This window comes from Aquarana catesbeiana, linkage group LG02, assembly GCF_042186555.1.
Source record: "Aquarana catesbeiana isolate 2022-GZ linkage group LG02, ASM4218655v1, whole genome shotgun sequence".
Lineage (NCBI taxonomy): Eukaryota > Metazoa > Chordata > Amphibia > Anura > Ranidae > Aquarana > Aquarana catesbeiana.
In genome coordinates this window covers 302,042,548-302,064,180 of record NC_133325.1, presented here as the reverse complement: position 1 = coordinate 302,064,180, position 21,633 = coordinate 302,042,548, and the positions used below count along the sequence as shown (strand labels likewise).

At 42.1% G+C, this 21,633-nt stretch overlaps 1 protein-coding gene across 3 annotated transcripts in view; it reads right to left on the bottom strand.

Annotated features, from left to right (window-relative positions):
• The window catches only part of CYFIP1 (cytoplasmic FMR1 interacting protein 1), a 210,402-nt gene that overhangs the window by 22,660 nt on the left and 166,109 nt on the right, over positions 1–21,633 (bottom strand). For all 3 annotated transcript variants that reach the window (XM_073614611.1, XM_073614610.1, XM_073614609.1), the window contains 2 exons: positions 7,683–7,826; positions 6,729–6,819 (listed from right to left, as the gene is read on the bottom strand). In XM_073614611.1, coding sequence (XP_073470712.1) covers positions 6,729–6,819; positions 7,683–7,826 — 235 coding nt within the window. The remainder of the gene's footprint in view (positions 1–6,728; positions 6,820–7,682; positions 7,827–21,633) is intronic.

Genomic DNA, 21,633 nt, shown 5'->3' with positions numbered 1-21,633 from the left:
CTCCTTTCCCAAACAAAAAGTATTAATGCCCTGGCCCTGTACAGCATACTAGTTGATGAGGTCACCAGATATATCCTACCCTGTCTGCAGGATCCAGCGTGTTTGGCAACATTATAGGTCATCCCTGCTTTTGCATATGGGGTATGGGTACAGTCCCTCTTGGCCCTAGGGAATCAACTATGTTTAGGCGTCATCTTCAATCCATGGATTTGTTTCATGCACTGCTCATCCATGTTTGTTCTTTTACTTGGTTTGTCTTAAAATAGGACTTCTACTCTCTTATTCAATGTTTTCTCAAGTTACCAGGCTGCTTATGCTTTGATGGTGTACTATCGGACATGTTGTAAGCCCAACATCTAAATGTTTGCAGCTGGAACTCATTTTCATGTTATGGGACCCAATTTTATAAAAAAAAGGCATTAAAAAACAAATCTAATACATACTTGGAAATTTCTGCAATGTCATGTGAAGCTCTCTTAATCAGTGTCTGCTATTCTAGTAAACAGTTCTTCTCCTTATTAATATGCATAGTATAGTAACTTAAAATTTTGTATCAAAGGAACTATAAAGAAGTGACACAATTTGTGTCACATCTGTATGCTTTTCTATTCACACATTAGTTTACAATGGTTGTGTGTAGCAGACCCTTTAAGACCAATAACCTCACAGACCACTATGCCTGAAAAACATGCCTGAACAGTTATGCAATATTAGCTTCACATAATGACGAGAAAAAATAAAAGACACCACAGAAAGGCCTTGAATACTATTCTGAGCTATACACCAATCCACATGATTCTATTTTCAGTCAGATTAAGGTGAAGGCTCTTCCACCTACAAGCTCTCTGTTTGTACATATAGTCATTGGCATTCTTTTGCTTTCAGAGCTGCATTAAAACCACTGACATAAAGGTTAACAAAATACTATTTTCAGATGCAGTGCATTATTGCAGATAGGTAGGCAGTTAACTGAGCAGGAAGGTGCAGATGCATAAGCAATTCTAAAAACACTAATTAAGAAATTCTAAAGAGCATGCAAGCTGCAATTTAAACAATGTCCAACTAATTCTTTTGGAGCCAGAACTTATCACTTTCTTTTTTTAAAGTTACATAGTTAGTAAGGTTGAATAAAGACACCAGTCCATCCAGTTCAACCTGAGTGAGTGTGGGTGCGTGTCTACAATTGTCCTTATCCCTGTACATTGTATCTCATTAAGATGCTCATCTATTATATTATTATTTATTTAAGGTACCCATATAGCGCAGTCAATTTTACACAGCGCTCCACACAAACATTGCACACTCACATTGGTCCCTACCCTCATGGAGCCCACAATCCAAGGTCCCCAACCCACATTCATACACTAAGGCCAATTTTGGACAGAAGCCAATTAACCTACCAGCATGTCTTTGGAGTGTGGGAGGAAACAGGAGCACCTGGAGGAAACCCACGCAGGCACAGGGAGAACATGCAAACTCCAGGCAGGTAGTGTCATGGTTGGGATTCGAACCAGCAACCCTTTTTACTGCTAGGTGAGAGTGCTACTCACTACACCACTGTGCCGCCCTTGTCTAAAGTAATTTAGACAAAATTACAAAATCAAAAAGGATCCTCAAAAAAAACTCTGACAAGCAATTCCTCCAACCCCCATGTATCTTTGTCTGCTCTTCTAGGAGCTAGAGCTGCACGATTAATCGTTAAAGAATCGAAATCGCGATTCTACCCCCCTCGCTATCTTAACAGAGTTAAGAGTTCCCTCCTCACTGCTGACAGCTGTCAAAAAAAAAAAAAAAAAAAACAACCAGGCAGCCTGCCAAGTTTCTCACATTGCTGTAGATGGAGATAAAAGAGAAACATTGTAACTAGAGGTCGAACCGATATATCGGCCGGCTGATAAAGCGGTCGATTTTTGGCATTTTTTTAATTAATCGGCATCGGCCGATTGTGCTGCAAATTAGGCCGCTTAATTTATAGTTCACACAGGGGCGATCCGACTTGCAGGGTGACTCAGCGCGACCCCGCACAGTGCGACTTCAGCGCAACTTGCAAATGACTTCTGTAATAGAAGTCAATGCAAGTCACCCCATTGGAGCGACTTGAGTCTCTCCTATCTGAGCAGCCTGCCAACTCTGAGAAAATCGCTGATAAAAGAAGCAAAGGAATGCAATGGGGGATATTTACTAAATGAAAATCCACTTTGCACTGAAAGTGCACTTGGAAGTGCAGTCTCTGTAGATCTGAGGGGGACATGCAAACAAAAAAAACAGCATTTTAGCTTGAACATGATAGGACGATAAAATCAGCAGAGCTTCCCCATCATTTCAGATCTTCCAATTAGATCTACAGCGACTGCACTTCCTAGTGCACTCTCAGTGCTCTTGTAGTGCAGTGTGGATTTGCCTTTAGTAAATCAACCCCAATGTTCCTACTTATCAAAGGAATAAACTCCAGTGTGTAGAAGATCTCAGTTTAACCACTTTCAGCCCAAGGCCGTCATATGACGTCCTTGACTTTCAGTGGGAACATCTGAATGATGCCTGCAGCTACAGGCATCATTCAGATATCCTCTTTTTCAGCCAGCGATTCTGTGCACCATAAAGGCCCGTACACACGATCGGACTTTTTGACAACAAACATGCAAATTAGCTGTTTTGGAGCAACATCCGACCGTATGTACGCTCCATCGGACAAACTTTTTCTGTTTTCAACGGACTTTTGTTAGCTGTGCGAACGCACAAACTTTCCAGCAACAATAGTCCGATGGAGCAAAGTCCGATCGTGTGTACACAAAACCATCGGACTTTTGTACAAACTACAGTACGCAGCCGCGAGAATGTTTCCAGCGCGATCCCATCGCGCTGGTTCCCGGCGACAGGGTACTGTACATCTCGCGCTGGCTGCAATAGGAAAAACACATTTTCCTACTGTGGCGGGCGCGAGAGGGAATTCCCCTCTGGGGGAATACCAGGCCCTTCGGTCTGGTATGGATTTTAAGGGGAACTCCCTACGCCGAAAAAATGGCGTGGCCCGATCCATACCAGACCCTTATCCGAGCATGCAGCCCGGCCGGTCAGGAAAGGGGATGGGGACGAGCGAGCGCCCCCCCCCCCTCCTGAACCGTATCAGGCCGCATGCCCTCAACATGGGGGGTGGGTGCTTTGGGGGAGGGGGGCACCCTGCGGCCCCCCCCACCCCAAAGCACCTTGTCCCCATGTTGATGAGGACAAGGGCCTCTTTCCGACAACCCTGGCCGTTGGTTGTCGGGGTCTGCGGGCGAGGGGCTTATCGGAATCCGGGAGCCCCCTTTAATAAGGGGGCCCCCAGATCCCTGCCCCCCACCCTATGTGAATGAGTATGGTGTACATCGTACCCCTACCCATTCACCTAGGGAAAAAAAGTGTCAAAAAAAACAAAAAAACACACTACACAGGTTTTTAAAGTAATTTATTAGGCAGCTCCTGGTATGCTCCTGGAGGGGAACCCATGCTGGTTTTTTATTTAAAATTTGGCGTGGATTTCCCCCTCAAGATTCATACCAAACACAGTGCCTGGCATTGGCAGGGATCCAAGTCGGATTCCCGCACCAGTGTGAACCCGGCTCGCAAGGTGTCAATCTCGACGATAAAAGTGGCGAGTTTGACACAATATCAGACAACAATACAGAAGTTGACCAAAGGGTGGTGGTAAAGAGCTGAAAAAACACGTGATTTGGTGAAAGTTGGCTGAAAAAGTTCTGCCGTGTGTATGCAATACAAACTTATGGCCAACGCCCTTTGTACAAAAATCCAAGGGAAAGTTTGTACAAAGTCATATCATGTGTATGGGCCTTAAGAACGATCATATTGGCAGTTCAGCCACTAGACCGTTCTTACAGGCGATGGGAGGGGACTTCCTCCCGCCGCCCTCCGGTGCTTTTCCGGGCTCTCCCGTGCCATCAGGGATCCAGAGAAAGAATCGTCCACCGCCGGATGCGATCATAGAGATTTCTGCTGACCACATGGTCACCAGTCATCTCTATGACCATTGGAGGCCTGGGCGCGTCGCGGCTGGAAAGCACGGGATTGTGATTTTTTTTTTATCTCATGCTTTCCGGCCTGGAGTAGAGATGTGGGGTCTTATTGACCCCGCATCTCTCCATAAAGAGGACCTGTCACACACACCATTCCTATTACAAGGGATGTTTACAGGAATAAAAGTAATAAAAAAAACGAAGAGAGAAAGGTAAAAATAAAAAAATAAAAAAAAAGAAAGTAGAATAAGCAATAAAAAAATTAAAAAGCGCCCCTGTCCCCAGTAGCTCACGCACAGAAGTGAACGCACACGCAAGTCCCACTCACATATGTAAACGCCATTTAAACCACATGTGAGGTATCGCCGTCGGCGTTCGAGCAAGAGCAATAATTCTAGCACTAGACCTCCTCTGTAAATCTAAAGTGGTAACTGGTAAAAAGTTTTAAAGCGTCGCCTATGGAGATTTTTTAAGTACCGAAGTTTGGCACCATTCTATGAGTGTAGGAGAGGAGTGCCAGAATAGGCCCGGTATGGAAGTGGTTAACCATTTAAATAATAAATGTTTTCTGACATGTGTTGCTTACAAATCTAGTATTTTCTGCTAGAAAATCACTTGTATATTTGGAAAAAAAATACACTTTAATGAATTTTAAAAAACGAAACAGTAAAGTTAGCCCATATTTTTTCGACCAAAAGTTTTGATTACCTGTTTTTGTGCATTTAATCTAAATTATACATACAATTGCACTGATTGGAGGCTTGTTGTGTTTTAATGAATGTTTAATTTAAGAAATTTTCTGTATCACTTCTTATTAGTTAACTGTTAGATTTTATGAGATGAAGAGGGAAAAAAAAAAACTCGGTCTAACATATGGGCCCAAAAAAAAAAAACGGCATCATATAATCGGCCGCCGCGATTTCTAAACATCGGCCAGGGAAAAACCCATATTGGTTGACCTCTAATTGTAACACTAAGGACCCTTTCACACATGCCTTCCATTTCATCAGTTTAGTCACATTTTTTCAAAGAAAATACGGATCAGCTCTTCATCAGTTTTACATCAGTTTTTACATCAGTTCTTTACATCCACCATCCAGTCAAATTTTTTGACCATCCAGTCAAATTTTTGGTTTACATTAGAGCTGCACGATTCTGGCTAAAATGAGAATTAGGATATTTTTTGCTTAGAATAAAAATCACGATTCTCTCATGATTCGCGTGGCGTAACATCATCTTTCACATTATACAAAAAAAAAAACTTGTCTAACTTTACTGTTTATGTTTTTTTTAATTCATGGAAGTGTATTTTTTCCCAAAAAATTGTGTTTGAAGACCGCTGCGCAAATACAGTGAGACAGAATATTGCAACAACCACCATTTTATGCTCTAGGGTCTCTGCTAAAAAAATATATTAAATATATTATATATCTATATCTATATATATATATATATATAGATATATATATATCTATATATATATAAAATGTAAGTAATTTCCTAGCAAAAAGTACTTATTTTAACTTGTAAGCAACAAGTGTCAGAAAAAGGTTTAGTCTTTAAGTGGTTAAACTTCCCTCATTTACAGACTGAAGTTAATTTCTGTGATCTAAGGAACCAAGAGATACATTGCATCTCTTCTATCTTTTCGCTTTTTTTTTTTTACAGCTCTGGCTCTGCACTAAAAAGCCAACAATTACATTTAAAAGCTGACAATGACAGTCAGCGTCGGCAAGTGAGGGAGCTCGTCTCTACAGACTGCCCCCTCGCTACATGTACATCTCTTCTCCTCTCCTTGCACCCCCCCCCAGAATGACAGTTCCAAAAACTAAGGGAAAAAAAAAAAATAAAACAGCAATTACATTTAAAAGCTGACAGTGACAGTCAAAGCCAGCAAGTGAGGGAGTCTGTCTGTGCACTAGTGAGAGATGGTATCTTCTTGGATTGCATGATGACTTGTAAGAGCAGACGAGCACCTGGCCTCAGATCAGCAAGCAGAACCACACATTCTGCTAAAAAAAACACAGACAAGGCCAAAGGAGCCATAGCCCAGTCTTAAAAGCATATGAGCAAACGTTCAAGCAAAGGCAGAATCTGCAAGCATTTGGCCCACAGTTTGCTGGTAACCATTAAGTCTTCTACCTACCCTGAAGGGTATTCTGGGGAGGGCTCCAATAATGCCATCTGGAAGAAGGGTGTAAACTATCAAACTAGCGGCTTTTAAGTGTCTGTACATAGGGGTAGTCATTCAACTTGCATGATATATTCTGGGTACACATGGGAGGTTTTTTTTCGTTCAACCCAGGGGGGCTCCCAACTGAGCTATTGTGTTCCCGCCAGAACACAGTGATCAGTGCTTGCAGCCATTGGCTGCGAGCACTGATTTGATGCTGGTTTTCCAGCATGCTCGTTTGACAGAAGCCGGTTGTTGGCTGGTAACTAGGTGTGTACCTAGCTTTAAAAAGATTCAGTATAATGAATTCATATAAACAATGACACTCATGGAGCTAGTAACCACCTATTCACTGTCAGATACTAGAATGGTAATAGTAATAGAAGTCAATTGACTGTAAGTACCCACAGCATTAACAAACACATTCATTATAACACCACGCAAAGCTTAGCTTTAATATATAGATGTTACCAGAGCTCTAAGTGGCAACAGAAGGTTTACTCCCGAACAAGGCTTTTTTGGAAGGAAAGTACAGCAGAACACACCTGGGGATCCATACTCATGTCTGGGCAACCTGCAGATTTTCGGCATCACTTCCATCAAGGTGTTCACATACTGCAGAATTGTACCTTGTAACTGCAAGTAATAATGTCAAAATTAAACAAGTCAGGAAAATACGGTTCTATAACATTTTGAAAGAAACACTTGTATATGGGCAAACCAGTATTTTAAAGTGCTTTTTAAAATATACCATCTATTAATGCCAATATTTTTTGCCCAAAGTCAAAAATCTTTTAATTCCCTTCTATGTTATATTTCAGCAGGTCTAATTTTTAGTTTGCATAATTTGTCAAGGTGTTGTTCTATAACTGGTTATAGAATCTCCTGGATATTTTCTAAGCTCCATAACTGGAAAAGAACTATACAATGTTTCCCATTGGGAGTTTGTATCATTTAACAGATGCAAATGAACTTTTGCAGTTTAAGTGCCACTAATTTGTAAATATTTTTAGATGTCGATGAGATAAAAGGGTTTGGATTATCAGTACAGCCTAAAAATCTAAGTGGAAATCACACGTGGTAACCCACTTAGGAACATCCAGTCTAAGGCTAGCATTTCAAATAAATAAATCAGTGGTGAGTGACAGCAAATCCTATATGCTAAAGCAGAAGGCAGCAAACCTCTGAAACAGTAAGTTATAACTTGGGGTGATAGAATATTTAACATTCCATGTACATCATTTTTTTTTTTAACAAAGTAAGACCTTTTGTTTTGTTGATGTATTGCCATGTATCATTTTGGAACAATTATGTTGGACTAACTATATTGGATGTAACATTAATACATACATTTACTCCTACCACCTGTTGCAATGGCAGTTCCCTTATTTTTCTGTCCTGCTGACAACTATCATTTAGACAGTAAATGAGGAGAAATCTACCAAACGGTGTCACAGACAGCATTAAAGTTTTACAGTGGTCAGCTCTGATATACTCACCAGGCTTTTTACAACTTTCAGCAACTCCTCCATCACCACTGCAATGCCTTGATATCCTAGGAGGCGGCAGATCGCTTTAAAATGAGGAGGACCAACAAAGTTTCTGTAGGTAGTGAAAATGCTGCTATATGCCTGGTTAAGATTCTGTAGAGACACAATAATTAAGTGTTGATTGCGTAATAGATTTCTGTTTCTTATGGCTTCCTTTTCAAAACAGCAAGTTATGGATTAAAATAACAGACTATCCAGATCACCAGGTGAAAACAAAAAAGAAAGGCAAAAAAATAAATAAAAAAACACAAACCCAGCCATCACATCTAAAAATTGTTAAGCTGCAATATGATAAATGTTTGCTTTTGGGTTAAATACTGCTTTAAAGTAAGTGGTTTTATGCACATCCCCATTATAGAAATGTACCCCTACTTCTGTTTCTGGTGACTCAAGATCGAGGGAAACGATAGGGAACAAAAGAAAATCCATCCTGACATTGACACATACAGAAAAAAAATCCTAACATTTTCCAGCTCCTACTAACAAAGCAAACAAAAAAATGTTTTGGGTGGCATTCCACATTCAGTTCCTAATGTTTTAAAACACATGCCAGCCTGTTGAAAAAGGACCCCATAAACTGTCTCAGAATCTGCACAACACCCATTTTACATGCAAAACACTACGAACTGAAGTTCTCTGCTGCTGTAATATTTTACGGCAAGATAGTGCTCTTATACTTATGTGCTACTATAGTGAACTTAGTAGATGGAACCCACACAGTGTTACAGCAGGATTTTCTTACAGTGTTGATGTACAATACTGCACGCATGCCCTTAATATTGTTCATTCTACTGACCCAGAGTTGTAGTCTTACATAAACTACTTTTACCAAGCTAACAGGGTGAGCAGTTTGCCTTGTTTTCTTTAATTTCTAATGAACTCTTACTACACCAGATGCTGAGCAGATTACGCATGACCCTGTTCTATAAGAGAGCTTTGGCATACTATTGTGTTTAATTGAAAAACTATCATGTCAAATGAAGCTGACCTACTTTTTTAACAGAAGACACTAACGCGGGAGTGGAAGCTTGGCCATCTCATCTCCAACGAACTCAACTTTCAGTAAGATGATACAAGATATGACACTTTATACTTCAGAATAAAATGGATACATAATAATGCACACTAGTTTGTGAAATGGATTGATACTTTAACATGTTTGGGTATGTCTGGGTATCTGATAATGGTATCTCTCAAAGAGTCCCCTGCAGTGCCTTAAAAAAAAAAAAAAAAAAAAAAAAGTGTTCACACCCCTTGAAATTTTCCACATTTTGTCATGTTACAAACCAAAAATGTAAATGTATTTTATTGGAATTTTATGTGATAGACTGACACAAAGTGGCCCATAATTGTGAAGTGGAAGGAAAATGATAAACGGTCATCAACATTTTTTGCAAATAAATAAGTGAAAATAAGAAAGGGGTTGGGACTTTAAACGAGGCATGTGTGTAGGGCTAAAAGGTTTTCAATTCACCAATTATGTTTATTACATATCACATATTGATATCATACAATTTTTACTTATATTCACAGTTGTGGAGCCCACATTGACTGCTATTTTGATATTGTTTCTTTGGTACTCTACTTATGCCCCTGGCTGCTCCCAGTCACCTCAGCTCCCTTGGCAGACATCTCCTACGTTTCTGGTCCTCCAGCCTTGTGTGCACAGCACATGTGAGTACTTTAGGGACTATAAGATTATCCCTTTATCCAGTGTATTTTTGTTCCATCTTTTATATGTAATATAGACCCTTGGTTTTTTTATGTTATGTTATTATGCATCTGCCCCTGAAGCGTTGGCAATACCCAAAGAAACGCGTCGGGCCTAGAGTTGATGCAGTATTTTCATACTGATTGCTTTATAAGCCTTTCTATTTTTATTATATTAAAGTATCTACATCATCATGCCAATTAGGCCAGTTGCTACACCTATATGTGACATTTATCTTGTCATGTATTACATGGTTTGCAGCATGTCTATATGAGAATTGAAATTATATGTATGTACCTTTCATATGAAGTTTTTGTCATCCATGGTACAACAAATGTATCTATTTCTCCAATATCAACTATTCTTTTAGCCTTACACCTATGCCTCATTTAAAGTCTCAACCCCTTTCTTATTTACGCATAACAGAGATGGAGGTGCATTACCCATGCACCTCGTCTAAAGTCCCAAACCTTCCTTTTTTAAATATCTGAAAAGTGTGGCGTGCATTTGTATTTAGCCCCCTTTGCTCTGATACCCCTAACTAAAATCTAGTGGAACCAATTGCCTTTCAGCATTCACCTAATTAGTAAATATAGTCCACCTGTGTGTAATTTAATCTCAGCATAAATACAGCTGTTCTGTGAAGCCACCTGGGGTTTGTTAGAGAACCTTCGTGAACAAACAGCATCATGGAGGCCAAAGAAGACACTAGACAGGGTCAGGGATAAAGTTGGAGAAGTTTAAAGCAGGGTTAGTTTATAAAAAATCATCTCAGGGAGCACTGTTCAATCCATCATTTGAAAATAGAATGAATATGGCACAACTGCAAACCTATCAAGACATGGCCACCCACCTAAACTGACAGGCACGGCAAGGAGAGCATTAATCAGAGAAGCAGCCAAGAGGCCCCATGGTAACTCTGGAGGAGCTGCAGAGATCCACAGCCCAGGTGGGAGAATCTGTCCACAGGACAACTATTAGTCAATGGTGGGAAGATGGATGGAGCCAAATAGATCAAAGCATTTTCATGTGTTAGAATAGCCCAGTCAAAGTCCAGACCTAAATCCAATCGGGAATCTGTGGCAAGACTTGAAAATTGCTATCAGACGTTCTCCATCCAATCTGACAGAGCTTGAGATATTTTGCAAAGAAGAATGGGCAAAAATTTCACTCTAGATGTGCATAGCTGGTAGAGACATACCCAAAAAGACTTGCAGCTGTAATTGCAGCGAAAGGTGGTTCTACAAAAGTATTGACTCAGGGGGCTGAGTACAAATGCACACCACACTTTTCAGATATTTATCATTTTCCTCCCACTTCACAATTAGGGATGAGCTTTGAGTTTGAGTCGAACTCATGTTCGACTCGAACATCAGCTGTTCGCTAGTTCGCCAAACAGCGAACAATTTGGGGTGGGAACACCCTTTAAAAGTCTATGGGAGAAATCAAAAGTGCTAATTTTAAAGGCTTATATTCATGGTATTGTCATAAAAAGTGTTTGGGGACCTGGGTCCTGCCCAGGGGACATGGATCAATGCAAAAAAAAGTTTTAAAAACGGCCGTTTTTTCGGGAGCAGGGATTTTAATAATGCTTAAAGTGAAATAATAAAAGTGTAATATCCCTTTAAATTTCGTACCTGGGGGGTGTCTATAGTATGCCTGTAAAGGGGCGCATGTTTCCAGTGTTTAGAACAGTCTGACAGCAAAATGACATTTCAAAGAAAAAAAAGTAATTTAAACTACTCGCGGCTATTAATGAATTGCCGGTCCGACAATACACATAAAAGTTAATTGATAAAAAAGGCATGGAAATTTCCCACAGGGGAAACCTGAACCAAAATTAAAAAAAAAAAAAAAAAAAAAAAAAAAGACGTGGGGGTCCCCCTAAATTCCATACCAGGCCCTTCAGGTCTGGTATGGATATTAAGAGGGACCCAGGCCAAAAAAAAAAAAAAAGAATTGGCGTGGGGTCCCCCTCAAAATCTATACCAGACCCTTCAGGTCTGGTATGGATTTTAAGGGGAACCCCACGCCAAGATTTAAAACAAAAAACAAAAAACAGCGTGGGGTCCCCCCAAAAATCCATACCAGACCCTTATCCGAGCATGCAACCTGGCAGGCAGAAAAAGAGGGGGGACAAGAGAGCGCCCCCCCTCCTGAACCGTACCAGGCCACATGCCCTAACATTGGGAGGGTGCTTTGGAGTAGCTCCCCAAAACACCTTGTCCCCATGTTGATGGGGAAAAGGGCCTCATCCCCGCAACCCTTGGCCGGTGGTTGTGGGGGTCTGCGGGCGGGGGGCTTATCGGAATCTGGAAGCCCCCTTTAACAAGGGGACCCCCAGATCCCGGCCCTCCCCCCTGTGTGAAATGGTAAGGGGGTACAAAAGTACCCCCTTACCATTTCACTAAAAAAAAGTGTCAAAAATGACAACAGACAGTGTTTGACAATTCCTTTATTTAAATGCTGCTTCTTTCTTCTATCTTCTATCTTCCTTCGGTTTCTTCCTCCATCATCTTCTTCTTCTGGTTCTTCCTCCGGTGTTCTCATCCGGCATCTTCCTCTGCGGCGTCTTCTTCCCTTCTTCTCCTCGGGCCGCTCCGCATCCATGATGGCATGGAGGGAGGCTCCTGCTGTGTGACGCTTCTCCTCTTCTGACGGTTCTTAAATAACGGGGGGCGGAGCAACCCGGTGACCCCGCCCCCCCTCTGATGCACGGCGACTTGACGGGGGCTTCCTGTGGCATTCCCCGTGACGTCAGAAGGAGGCGGGGTTACGTAACGGGTGACCCAAAAAGAAGAAGATGAAGAGAAGAAGCGTCACACAGCGGGAGCCTCCCTCCATGCCATCATGGATGCGGAGCGGCCCGAGGAGAAGAAGGGAAGAAGACGCCGAGGAGGAAAATGCCGGATGAGAACACCGGAGGAAGAACCAGAATAAGAAGATAGAGGAAGAAACCGAAGGAAGATAGAAGAAAGAAGAAGCATTTAAATAAAGGAATTGTGAAAAACTGTCTCTTGTCATTTTTAACAGTTTTTTTGTGAAATGGTAGGGGGTACTTTTGTACCCCCTTACCATTTCACACAGGGGGGAGGGCCGGGATCTGGGGGTCCCCTTGTTAAAGGGGGCTTCCAGATTCCGATAAGCCCCCCGCCCACAGACCCCCACAACCACTGGCCAAGGGTTGTGGGGATGAGGCCCTTGTCCTCATCAACATAGGGACAAGGTGTTTTGGTGGGCTACCCCAAAGCACCCTCCCAATGTTGAGGGCATGTGGCCTGGTGCGGTTCAGGAGGGGAGGGGTGCTCTCTCGTCCCCCCCTCTTTTCCTGCAGCCTGCCAGGTTGCGTGCTCGAATAAGGGTCTGGTATGGATTTTTAGGGGGACCCCACGCCATTTTTTTTTTTGTGCGGGGTTCCCCTTAATGTCCATACCAGACCTGAAGGGCCTGGTATGGAATTTAGGGGGACCCCCACCTCATTTTTTTTTTTTTTTAATTTTGGTTCGGGGTTCCCCTATGGGGAATTCCCATGCTGTTTTTATCAATTAACTTTTATGTGTATTGTCGGACCGGCAATTCAATAATAGCCGCGAGTAGTTTTAAATGACTTTTTTTCCTTTGAAATGTCATTTAGCTGTCAGACTGTTCTAAAAACGGGAAACATGTGCCCCTTTACAGGCATACTATAGACACCACCCAGGTACGAAATTTAAAGGGATATTACACTTTTATTGTTTCACTTTAAGCATTATTAAAATCACTGCTCCTGAAAAAACTGCTGTTTTTAAAACTTTTTTTTGCATTGATCCATGTCCCCTGGGGCAGGACCCAGGTCCTAAAACACTTTTTATGACAATAACTTGCATATAAGAGTTTAAAATTAGCACTTTTGATTATTCATGTTCGTGTCCCATAGACTTTAACGGTGGTCGCGTGTTCGAACAAATTTTTTGCCTGTTTGCAAGTTCTGGTGCGAACCGAACAGGGGGGGGTGTTCGGCTCATCCCTATTCACAATTATGTGCTATATATATATATATATATATATATATATATATCTATATCTTTTAAATCTTTTTATTGAAAAATGTACATAATGACAGTTACCAAATGCGCTCAACATGAGCGAACAAAACAGTGCGGTACATCTTAGAGTGCAAATTCCAATGTCTTTACAAGTACACTGCATTTCTCAGCATATTGATCCCAATATACAAGTTATAGAAAACACCATAGCAACACAAAAGAAGTACAATAGCTATTTATCAAATCTTTTAGGGATATAGTTACGTCCACAATTGATCGGATAGTTGGGTGTCGGTATACCGATCTGTTAGTCCTTACTGGGAGGTCGGAGGCGCTGGAGGTGCTGCGGGAACTTCCTCCTTCCAGTTTCTCAGCTAGGTCTGTGGAACGCAGCGTTGGTTAGGTCTCTTCCGGTCATCGTGAGATCACGCCCTGACCGGTTTCGTCATTCTGACTTTGTCAAAGGGCGTGGTCTCACGGAGCGGGGTCCTGGAATTTATTCAAAATTTCTCAGTTACCATTAACTCTCTGTAAGCCCTGAAGCCACCATAGCAAATAGCTGCAGGCTGTCACGTTAGCATATGTTAGGCAATGCCATGCCAGCATCAGCCTTAGGGCGCTGCAGAGTGGAGAATTTAAGTTTCCGCCTATGGAGGGCCCAAATAAAAAGGTGATAAGTAGCATGTCCAGGGTTTTAAAAAATGATTTAGGTACTGAGGTAGGCATGTGAGAAGTCACGTACAGATACCTGGGCAGAAGGATCATCTTAATAAGATTAATCCTGCCTGCCACAGACAGGGGAAGTTTGGCCCAGACAATAAGTTTAATCATGGTAACCAGAGGGTCCAGATTCACTTGGGAAGCCTCTGAAGGAGACAGGGCAATAATGATTCTCAAATATTTAAACAAGGTCACTACCTTAAGAGGGCATGGAGGATCACTGCATGGAAGGGCCTGCGAGGAATAGGGCATCAGGGTTGACTTCTGCCAGTTAATTTTAAGGCCCGAATACGTGCCAAATTTGTCTATGATTTGCATTGATATTCCTAATGAGGCAGAGGTGTCCTGCATATAAAAATAATGTCATCTGTGTATAGTCCTATAGTATCTACTCTCTCACCCATAGCGATGCCTTTAAAGAGAGGAGACTGACGAAATTCTTAGTGCCTGAGTCTCGATAGTGACTGCAAACAGCAGAGACAGAGGACACTCCTGTCTGGTACCTCTTTGAAGATCTCTATAAAGTATAGTGACAGATTGTTGGAATTTAGTGCTAAAGCCAAATGAGCGCAACGCAGCCATAATAAAGGTCAATTCTATGGAGTCCAAGGATTTTGCGGTGTCTAGCACATGCCAACAAACAAGACTGGATGAATTATACTAAGAATGACTGCATTGGGAGGTTTGGCCAGGATCTTTGCTAGTATTTCATAGTCAATATTCAAAAAAAAAAAAAGGCCGATACGATGCACAATCAGCCAAGTCCTTCTCAGGTTTAGGAATAAAGACCACCGTAGCAGAGTACATAGATGGTGGCATTTTCCCCTCTCGAAATGCTGTAGAATAGACCTGTGCCAGAACCGGGGCAAGAGAGTGTCCAGGTATCTGCAATATATTTCCAAGTGTAGACCATCGGGACCCGAGACCTTACCCTTAGCATAGACGCGACTGCCTCCCTGACCTCATCTTCTGTGATATCTGCAACTAAGTCCCCCCCCGTTCTTAAGTTAATGTAGGGAATACCAAATTTGAAAGGTATGCCTCAATGTCTTGACTGGTAAATGTAAGGGTAGAGTTATACATACTTGTATAGAAGCCGTGAAAGCAAGTGCATCTCCAGCCAAACGGGCCTCCGTCCTGTCAGGATATGTTATTTTACTCACTACAGAGCTACCCAACTGCTGTTGAGCCATATGGGCTAGTAACTGACTGGACTGGTTCCCACATTCAAAATATTTCTGCTGGGTATAGAATGATTTCCTTTTTGCAGTGGCAGACATATGGTCTGAATATAAAGGAGACAAACTCCCAGTGGATACTGTTAGAGTTAGTTGGGGCTGTCAAATAAGTTGCTTCAGCTGTTTGGTAGTTTTTTGCTAGATCCTCCTCATCTTGTCGGGAAGAACGTTTAATAAATGATATAGTGGACTTAAGAGCCCCTCTCAAATACGCCTTAAAGGCATCCCAAAACATTAAATCATGTTTAGAGCCTTGAGGTGATCAATGTGTTCAGGAGTCAAATGCGTCTCCTGAAGACATATCAGGTGAGCATTGGATTTAAACATATACCCAATGTGCTGCACTAATAGTATATGTTTACATTGTCACATTTTGAGAAAGTGGTGAGTGCTGGCAGCTATTTCATTTATTTATTTATTTTTTGGGGTTTTTGAGTTTTTAGATTTGGCAGCTCACAAGGTTTATACGTATATAGAGCATTGGATATAAGTATTGTGGTAAACACTTGGGAATGCTTGTGGGGGGGTACCTAGACCACTCACATTCCATGACAAAAAGGTACAGAGATTAGCCATCAAACAATCGAAAATTGATGTTCAGCATATCAGGAAATAACAATGAGATATATATTTTATCTCATTACATGCTGACAGTAAAACTATATATGTACCAATGAACAAAAAACGGCAAGTGGCATAACGATTGCGACCAAAATCAAACCCTTAATCAACTGATGTAGCTAGTAACTGTTGACTGACTATGTAGATAAGAAGTGTCAACAGGGCATTACCTGTACATTGCAACAGCATATTCTGCTCTTACAAAAAAAAAAAAAAAAAAAAAAAAAAAAGGGGGTACATTCTACAGACTGAACAGTGTCAAATGCACATAATACCCGTATTGCAGTGTGTATAATACTACCAGCGTTCAGAGCGCGCCCCACCCCCCCCCCCCCCCCCCCCCTCACTGGTTAGTAGGTAGCCAACAGAAGCCATTTGGATAAGGAGTTCCAGGTTCGTCCAGAAGAGGGCAGCAACACACCAGGTATGACTAGAATAAGTCTGAAACTCAGAAACCTACTAAAAATGGCAATGCAGAAAAAAAAAAACTAACTGTGGTGAAAAAAATAAGAACCCAGTGTTAGATTGAAATGGTAGTCTGTAGTTCAGTAGTATGTTGCTCCAAACAGTGGAAAAAGGAAATAGAAAAATTGCAGACATTCACTGCCAGTGCAGCAAAGGCATTTACTTGAAAACAAAAGAAACAAACAAAAAGGGAGCTTGCATGTAATAGGATTACTATCAAGCACTTGTTGCAGGAAACAAATTAGATCTAGGGCAAAGTAAAGGAATCTCCCCAACAGCAATGCTATTCCAGAATAATCAGGACTGACGCCGTTTTGCATTCAACCACTCTTGAGCTGCATCAGGGGTAGTGAAGAAACGCACACGGTCACCATCAATCACTCTCAACCGAGCAGGGAAAGCCATAGAGTAGATCTCATCTTCCGTTTAACCTCTGTGAATGTGGCTCTTCGCTTCTGCAATTCGATAGAGAAATCCAGAAAGATGGAGATCTGCACATTTCCAAAGTCGATCATGCCTTTCTGTCTGGCCTTACGAAGCACCAGAACACGATCTTTACAGTTGAGCATTCTTGCCAGCATTGGCCTGGGAGCTGCACCAGGGATAGGGGGTTTTGCTGCCAGGGATAGGGGGTTTTGCTGGGACTCTGTGAGCTCTCTCAACAGCAAAGGCAGCAGAAAAACTTGGCATCAGGAAAAGTAGTTTTAGCCACGTTTCCACAAGTCTTCTGGGTTCTGGCCCTCAGCCTTTTCAGGGAGCCCCACCATCCTGAGGTTGTTGCGTCTAAGACGATTTTCAAGGTCATCAGCTTTTGGGACCAAAAAGATTTGTTTCTCAGCAGCTGTCACCCAACCAGGGAAAGGGGAGAAATCATCTTCCAAGGTGGAAATTCTTCTCTTCAGTTTCTGCCACCCTTTCTCTAACATGCTGCAAGTCATGTCCTCATGAGGGCCTATGTCCACTTTGATCTCCTCTATCTTGCCTGGCAGGGAGGTGCTACTGGAGGTGATCGCCTCAAGAAGCTGGGCATGTACTTGCTTCAGGGTCAGCTTACCTGTCTTCTCCGCCACCGATGTGCCGGCTTTCGGGGTAGCTCCGGTAGCTGCTGCGCTGCTCCACGTGTGAAGAGGGCCACTGATGCATCTTGTCTCTCCATGCAGGCAAATTCTTTAAGGTGATCCGCTGGTGTAGAGGGGGTAGCCTTGCTCATAATTTAAGCCTGCGTTGCATGTATAATGTCTGGGCACCTCAAGAAACAAATTTGTGGAGAGTGAGAGCTGCTAGTAATATGCAGGATTGATGCGGATTATATGGGTGGCTGGCAGAGCTCTCCTGAGACACGTCCGGCCATGTCGATGGTAGCCACACCCCCTCAAATTATGTACCACTTTGTGTTGGTCTATCATATAAAATCCCATATAACAGGACAAAAATGTGCAAGAGTTCAAGGGGTATGAAATACTTTTTTCAAGGTACTGTAGCTCTGCAAGTGGGAGGAATAGTTAGTTTGATTTAGAAGGGAAACTTTGGGGTCAATTCACAAAAAACAAAAACAAACCATGATTATGCTGGTATTTACTGCTTAATGAAAAACGAAAAATGTAAATATTGCCAAAATACCATGCGGTAAAATTTGATCGTAATGTTAGTTGATCATTATATTACTAGGAATATGGATAATTATTGATATACAATGGGTTAGAGATACCCTTACTTAGGCTAGCAGGGGAATCTATGTTTTGGGGATACATTAAGAGGGGAATTTTTTGATCGTGGATTTTTTTGAAACTTGGAATAACTTTAAAGTCTAGTAAATGATAAGAAATTACCACGCTGTCAGATTTCAATAGGGTAAGTTAAAACAGAGAAGGATAGGACATATTTTAATGGATGTGTTTATTGTATAGAATGTCCACTCCTTTTCCTCAAATTTCCTTTATGTATATTGTTTAAAATGAAAAATTTTTAAAAAATAAACATTATAAAACAGAGAAAAAATACCATGCGGTAAGCTTTAAGTCCAATTCATAAACTGAACAGAGAGTAAAAAAACATGTAATATTTATCACCAGGGTTTTGCTGGAGGTATAGCATGCAATATTTGTCAGAAAACGTGTGGGTCCACCCCAATAGTTGGTTTGCTAAGGTACGGGCCAGGAAGCTGGCCGCCACATCCCTGACAGATGACTCATCACCCTGTCAGCGGTTGAAATGTTAGGAAAACATTCTGACCCTTTTCGAGAAAGCCCCTTTAACAAGGTGGCACTCAGATCCCCCCCCCCCATGTGAATAAGTAGGGCAACAATGTAAAAAACAAACACCCCCCGGTCTGGTATGTATTTTGAGGGGAACCCCATGGACAAATTAAAAAAAGCAGCAGCGTGGGGTTCCCCCAAAATCCATATCAGACCCTTTTCTGAGAGAAAGCCCCTTTAACAAGGTGGCACCCAATGTACCCCTACTCATTCACCCAATAAAGTGTCAAGAAGAAATAAAAACACAGGGTTTTGACAATTTCTTTAGACTGCTTTCACACTGGGGTGGGGGGGCATTAGCGGCAAAAGCGTTGCTATTTTTAGTGCCGCTTTTCGTACGCTAGCGGGTGCTTTTAACTCCCACTAGTGGCCGAATAAAGGGTTAAAAGTGCCCATAAAGCGCCGCTGCCGAATCGCTTTTGCAGGTGCTTTGGCAGCGGTGCCTATTAATTGCAATGGCATGGGCGGTGGAGGAGCGGTGTATACAGCGCTCCCACACCGCCCGAAAAGATGCTGCTTGCAGGACTTTTTCTAATGTCCTGCAAAGCGCACCGCTCCAGGTGTGAAAGCATTTGGGCTCTCTCACTGGGGCTACAGGGGTTGGCGTTTTTCAGGCGCTTTACCAGGTGCTATTTTTAGCCGCAAAAGTGCCTGAAAAACGTCCCAGTGTGAAAAGGTGTCTTATAAAAAAAAAAAAAAATTAATTTAAAAATACAACGTCAATCACGAAAAATAAAGAACAAAAAACCTGCAGCCTTGACGAAGGCTCCCGCCAACTGCCTGCTCCTCTGCCTGACTGTTCTTAAATTGCTAAGGGGGAGGGGTCACCCGGTGACATCACCGGCTGGCCCCGCCCCGTGACATCATATCCAAAGCATGCGCCAGGCTGGTGACATCACAAGGGGATGGGCCACCTGGTGACCCCTCCCCATAGCTATTTAAAGGGGTGGTCCAACTCCCCCACGAAAAATTAAAAGTCAGCAGCTACAAATACCGCAGCTGCTGACTTTTAATATATGGACACTTACCTGTCCAGGGAGCCCGTGATGTCGGTAACCCAGCCGATCTTCAGCTCTGCTGTCGGGTGCAGCCGCTGCCATTCCTGGTAAGGAAACCAGGCAGTGAAGCCTTCACTTTCGGCTTCACAGCTGGTTCCCTACTGCACATAAGTGAAGCGAGCTGCGATTTCTAGTTGGTCCCACGGCAGAGGAAGGAGGAGGGGGCTGAACTTCGGAGAGACCGGACCGCAAACCCGTCTCCCGAAAGTGGGGAAAGTACCTGTCAAAAACTGTGCCAAATGTGGCACCAGAGGAGGGGGAGGAGGCGGATAAGCGGAATTTCTGCTTTTGAGAGGAACTCTTCTTTAAGAACTGCCAGACAGGATCAGGCAATCGGCGGGAGTGTTCGTCAGGGCAGGTTTTTTTTCCTCCTCTTCTTTTTCAGGTTCGGCGGTGTGGAGGGCATCATAATTGATGTTGGATCTACTTCAGGGACATTTTTTTTTTTTTTTTTAAGGAATTATCAAAAACTTTTTTTTTTATTTTGACACTTTATCTGGTGAATGAATAGGGGTACAATGTACTAAATTTATTAAAATCATAAATAAATCCCGCAATGGGTACTCACTGTAACAAGGCGCTTAAGGGCGCCACACTAAAACAGCAGAGACGAACGGGCAACAGCGGCCGGTATGGGGTGGCGTACTAATCTGTCCCAACAGGTTGTATGTATAAAGTTCCGTCCTGTCCCCTTCCCCTACGTGTGTTCGATACAAGGGGTATTTCGTATCTTCATCAGGGGGTGATTGTCATCACCCCCCTGTTTATGATTTAAATTTAGTACATACTGCACCATGAAGTCCTTTTTGTGTTGATATATTGAGGTACAAACGGGACTGCTGTGAGGAACAGAGGCACCAGTGCAAATCTATCCAGGACCCTGCATATAACATCGAACCCAGAGAGGTTCTAAGGCGCATTCTGACCAAGCTTAATTGCAAGGTCGCACGCCCTAAGGTGAGGGGCTATCACCTGGGGGGGAGCACTTGTATGAGCGCACAGCACTTTAGTTTGTGTTCACCATAACACATGAATGGATTGTGGAAGATCTGTGGACTGTTAATTTGATCATTGCACAGCAACACAGCACTGAATTGCATAGAATCACATGGATGCAACACCAAATCGCATGGATGCGTTTTTTTGTATTTTTTAACTTTTTATTGTTTGAACATTGCACTAACACCATATTGCATAGATGTAGTACTGAAATGCATGGATGCAACACTAAATCGGACTGTAAATTTGATCATTGCACAGCAACACAGTACTGAATTGCATAGAATCACATGGATGTAGCACCAAATCGCATGGATGCGTTTTTTTGTATTTTTTAACTTTTTATTGTTTGAACATTGCACTAACACCATATTGCATAGATGTAGTACTGAAATGCATGGATGCAACACTAAATCGGACTGTAAATTTGATCATTGCACAGCAACACAGTACTGAATTGCATAGAATCACATGGATGTAGCACCAAATCGCATGGATGCGTTTTTTTGTATTTTTTAACTTTTTATTGTTCGATACATTGCACTAACACCATATTGCATAGATGCAGCACTGATATGCTTGGATGCAACACTAAATTGCATGGATGTTTGTGTTGAATTATCTATTAATGTTTGAAAATTGCACAAGCTTTGTGGAATATTTGCAATACACAGGCTTATTGGAGCACCTTTACCTATTTATTCATTTATTGAAATTTATTGCACATTAACGTATAGTATAGTATTAATAGATTTTGTATATGTTAAGCACAATATCACTTTATTAATATTTTATTGGAAATTTCTTA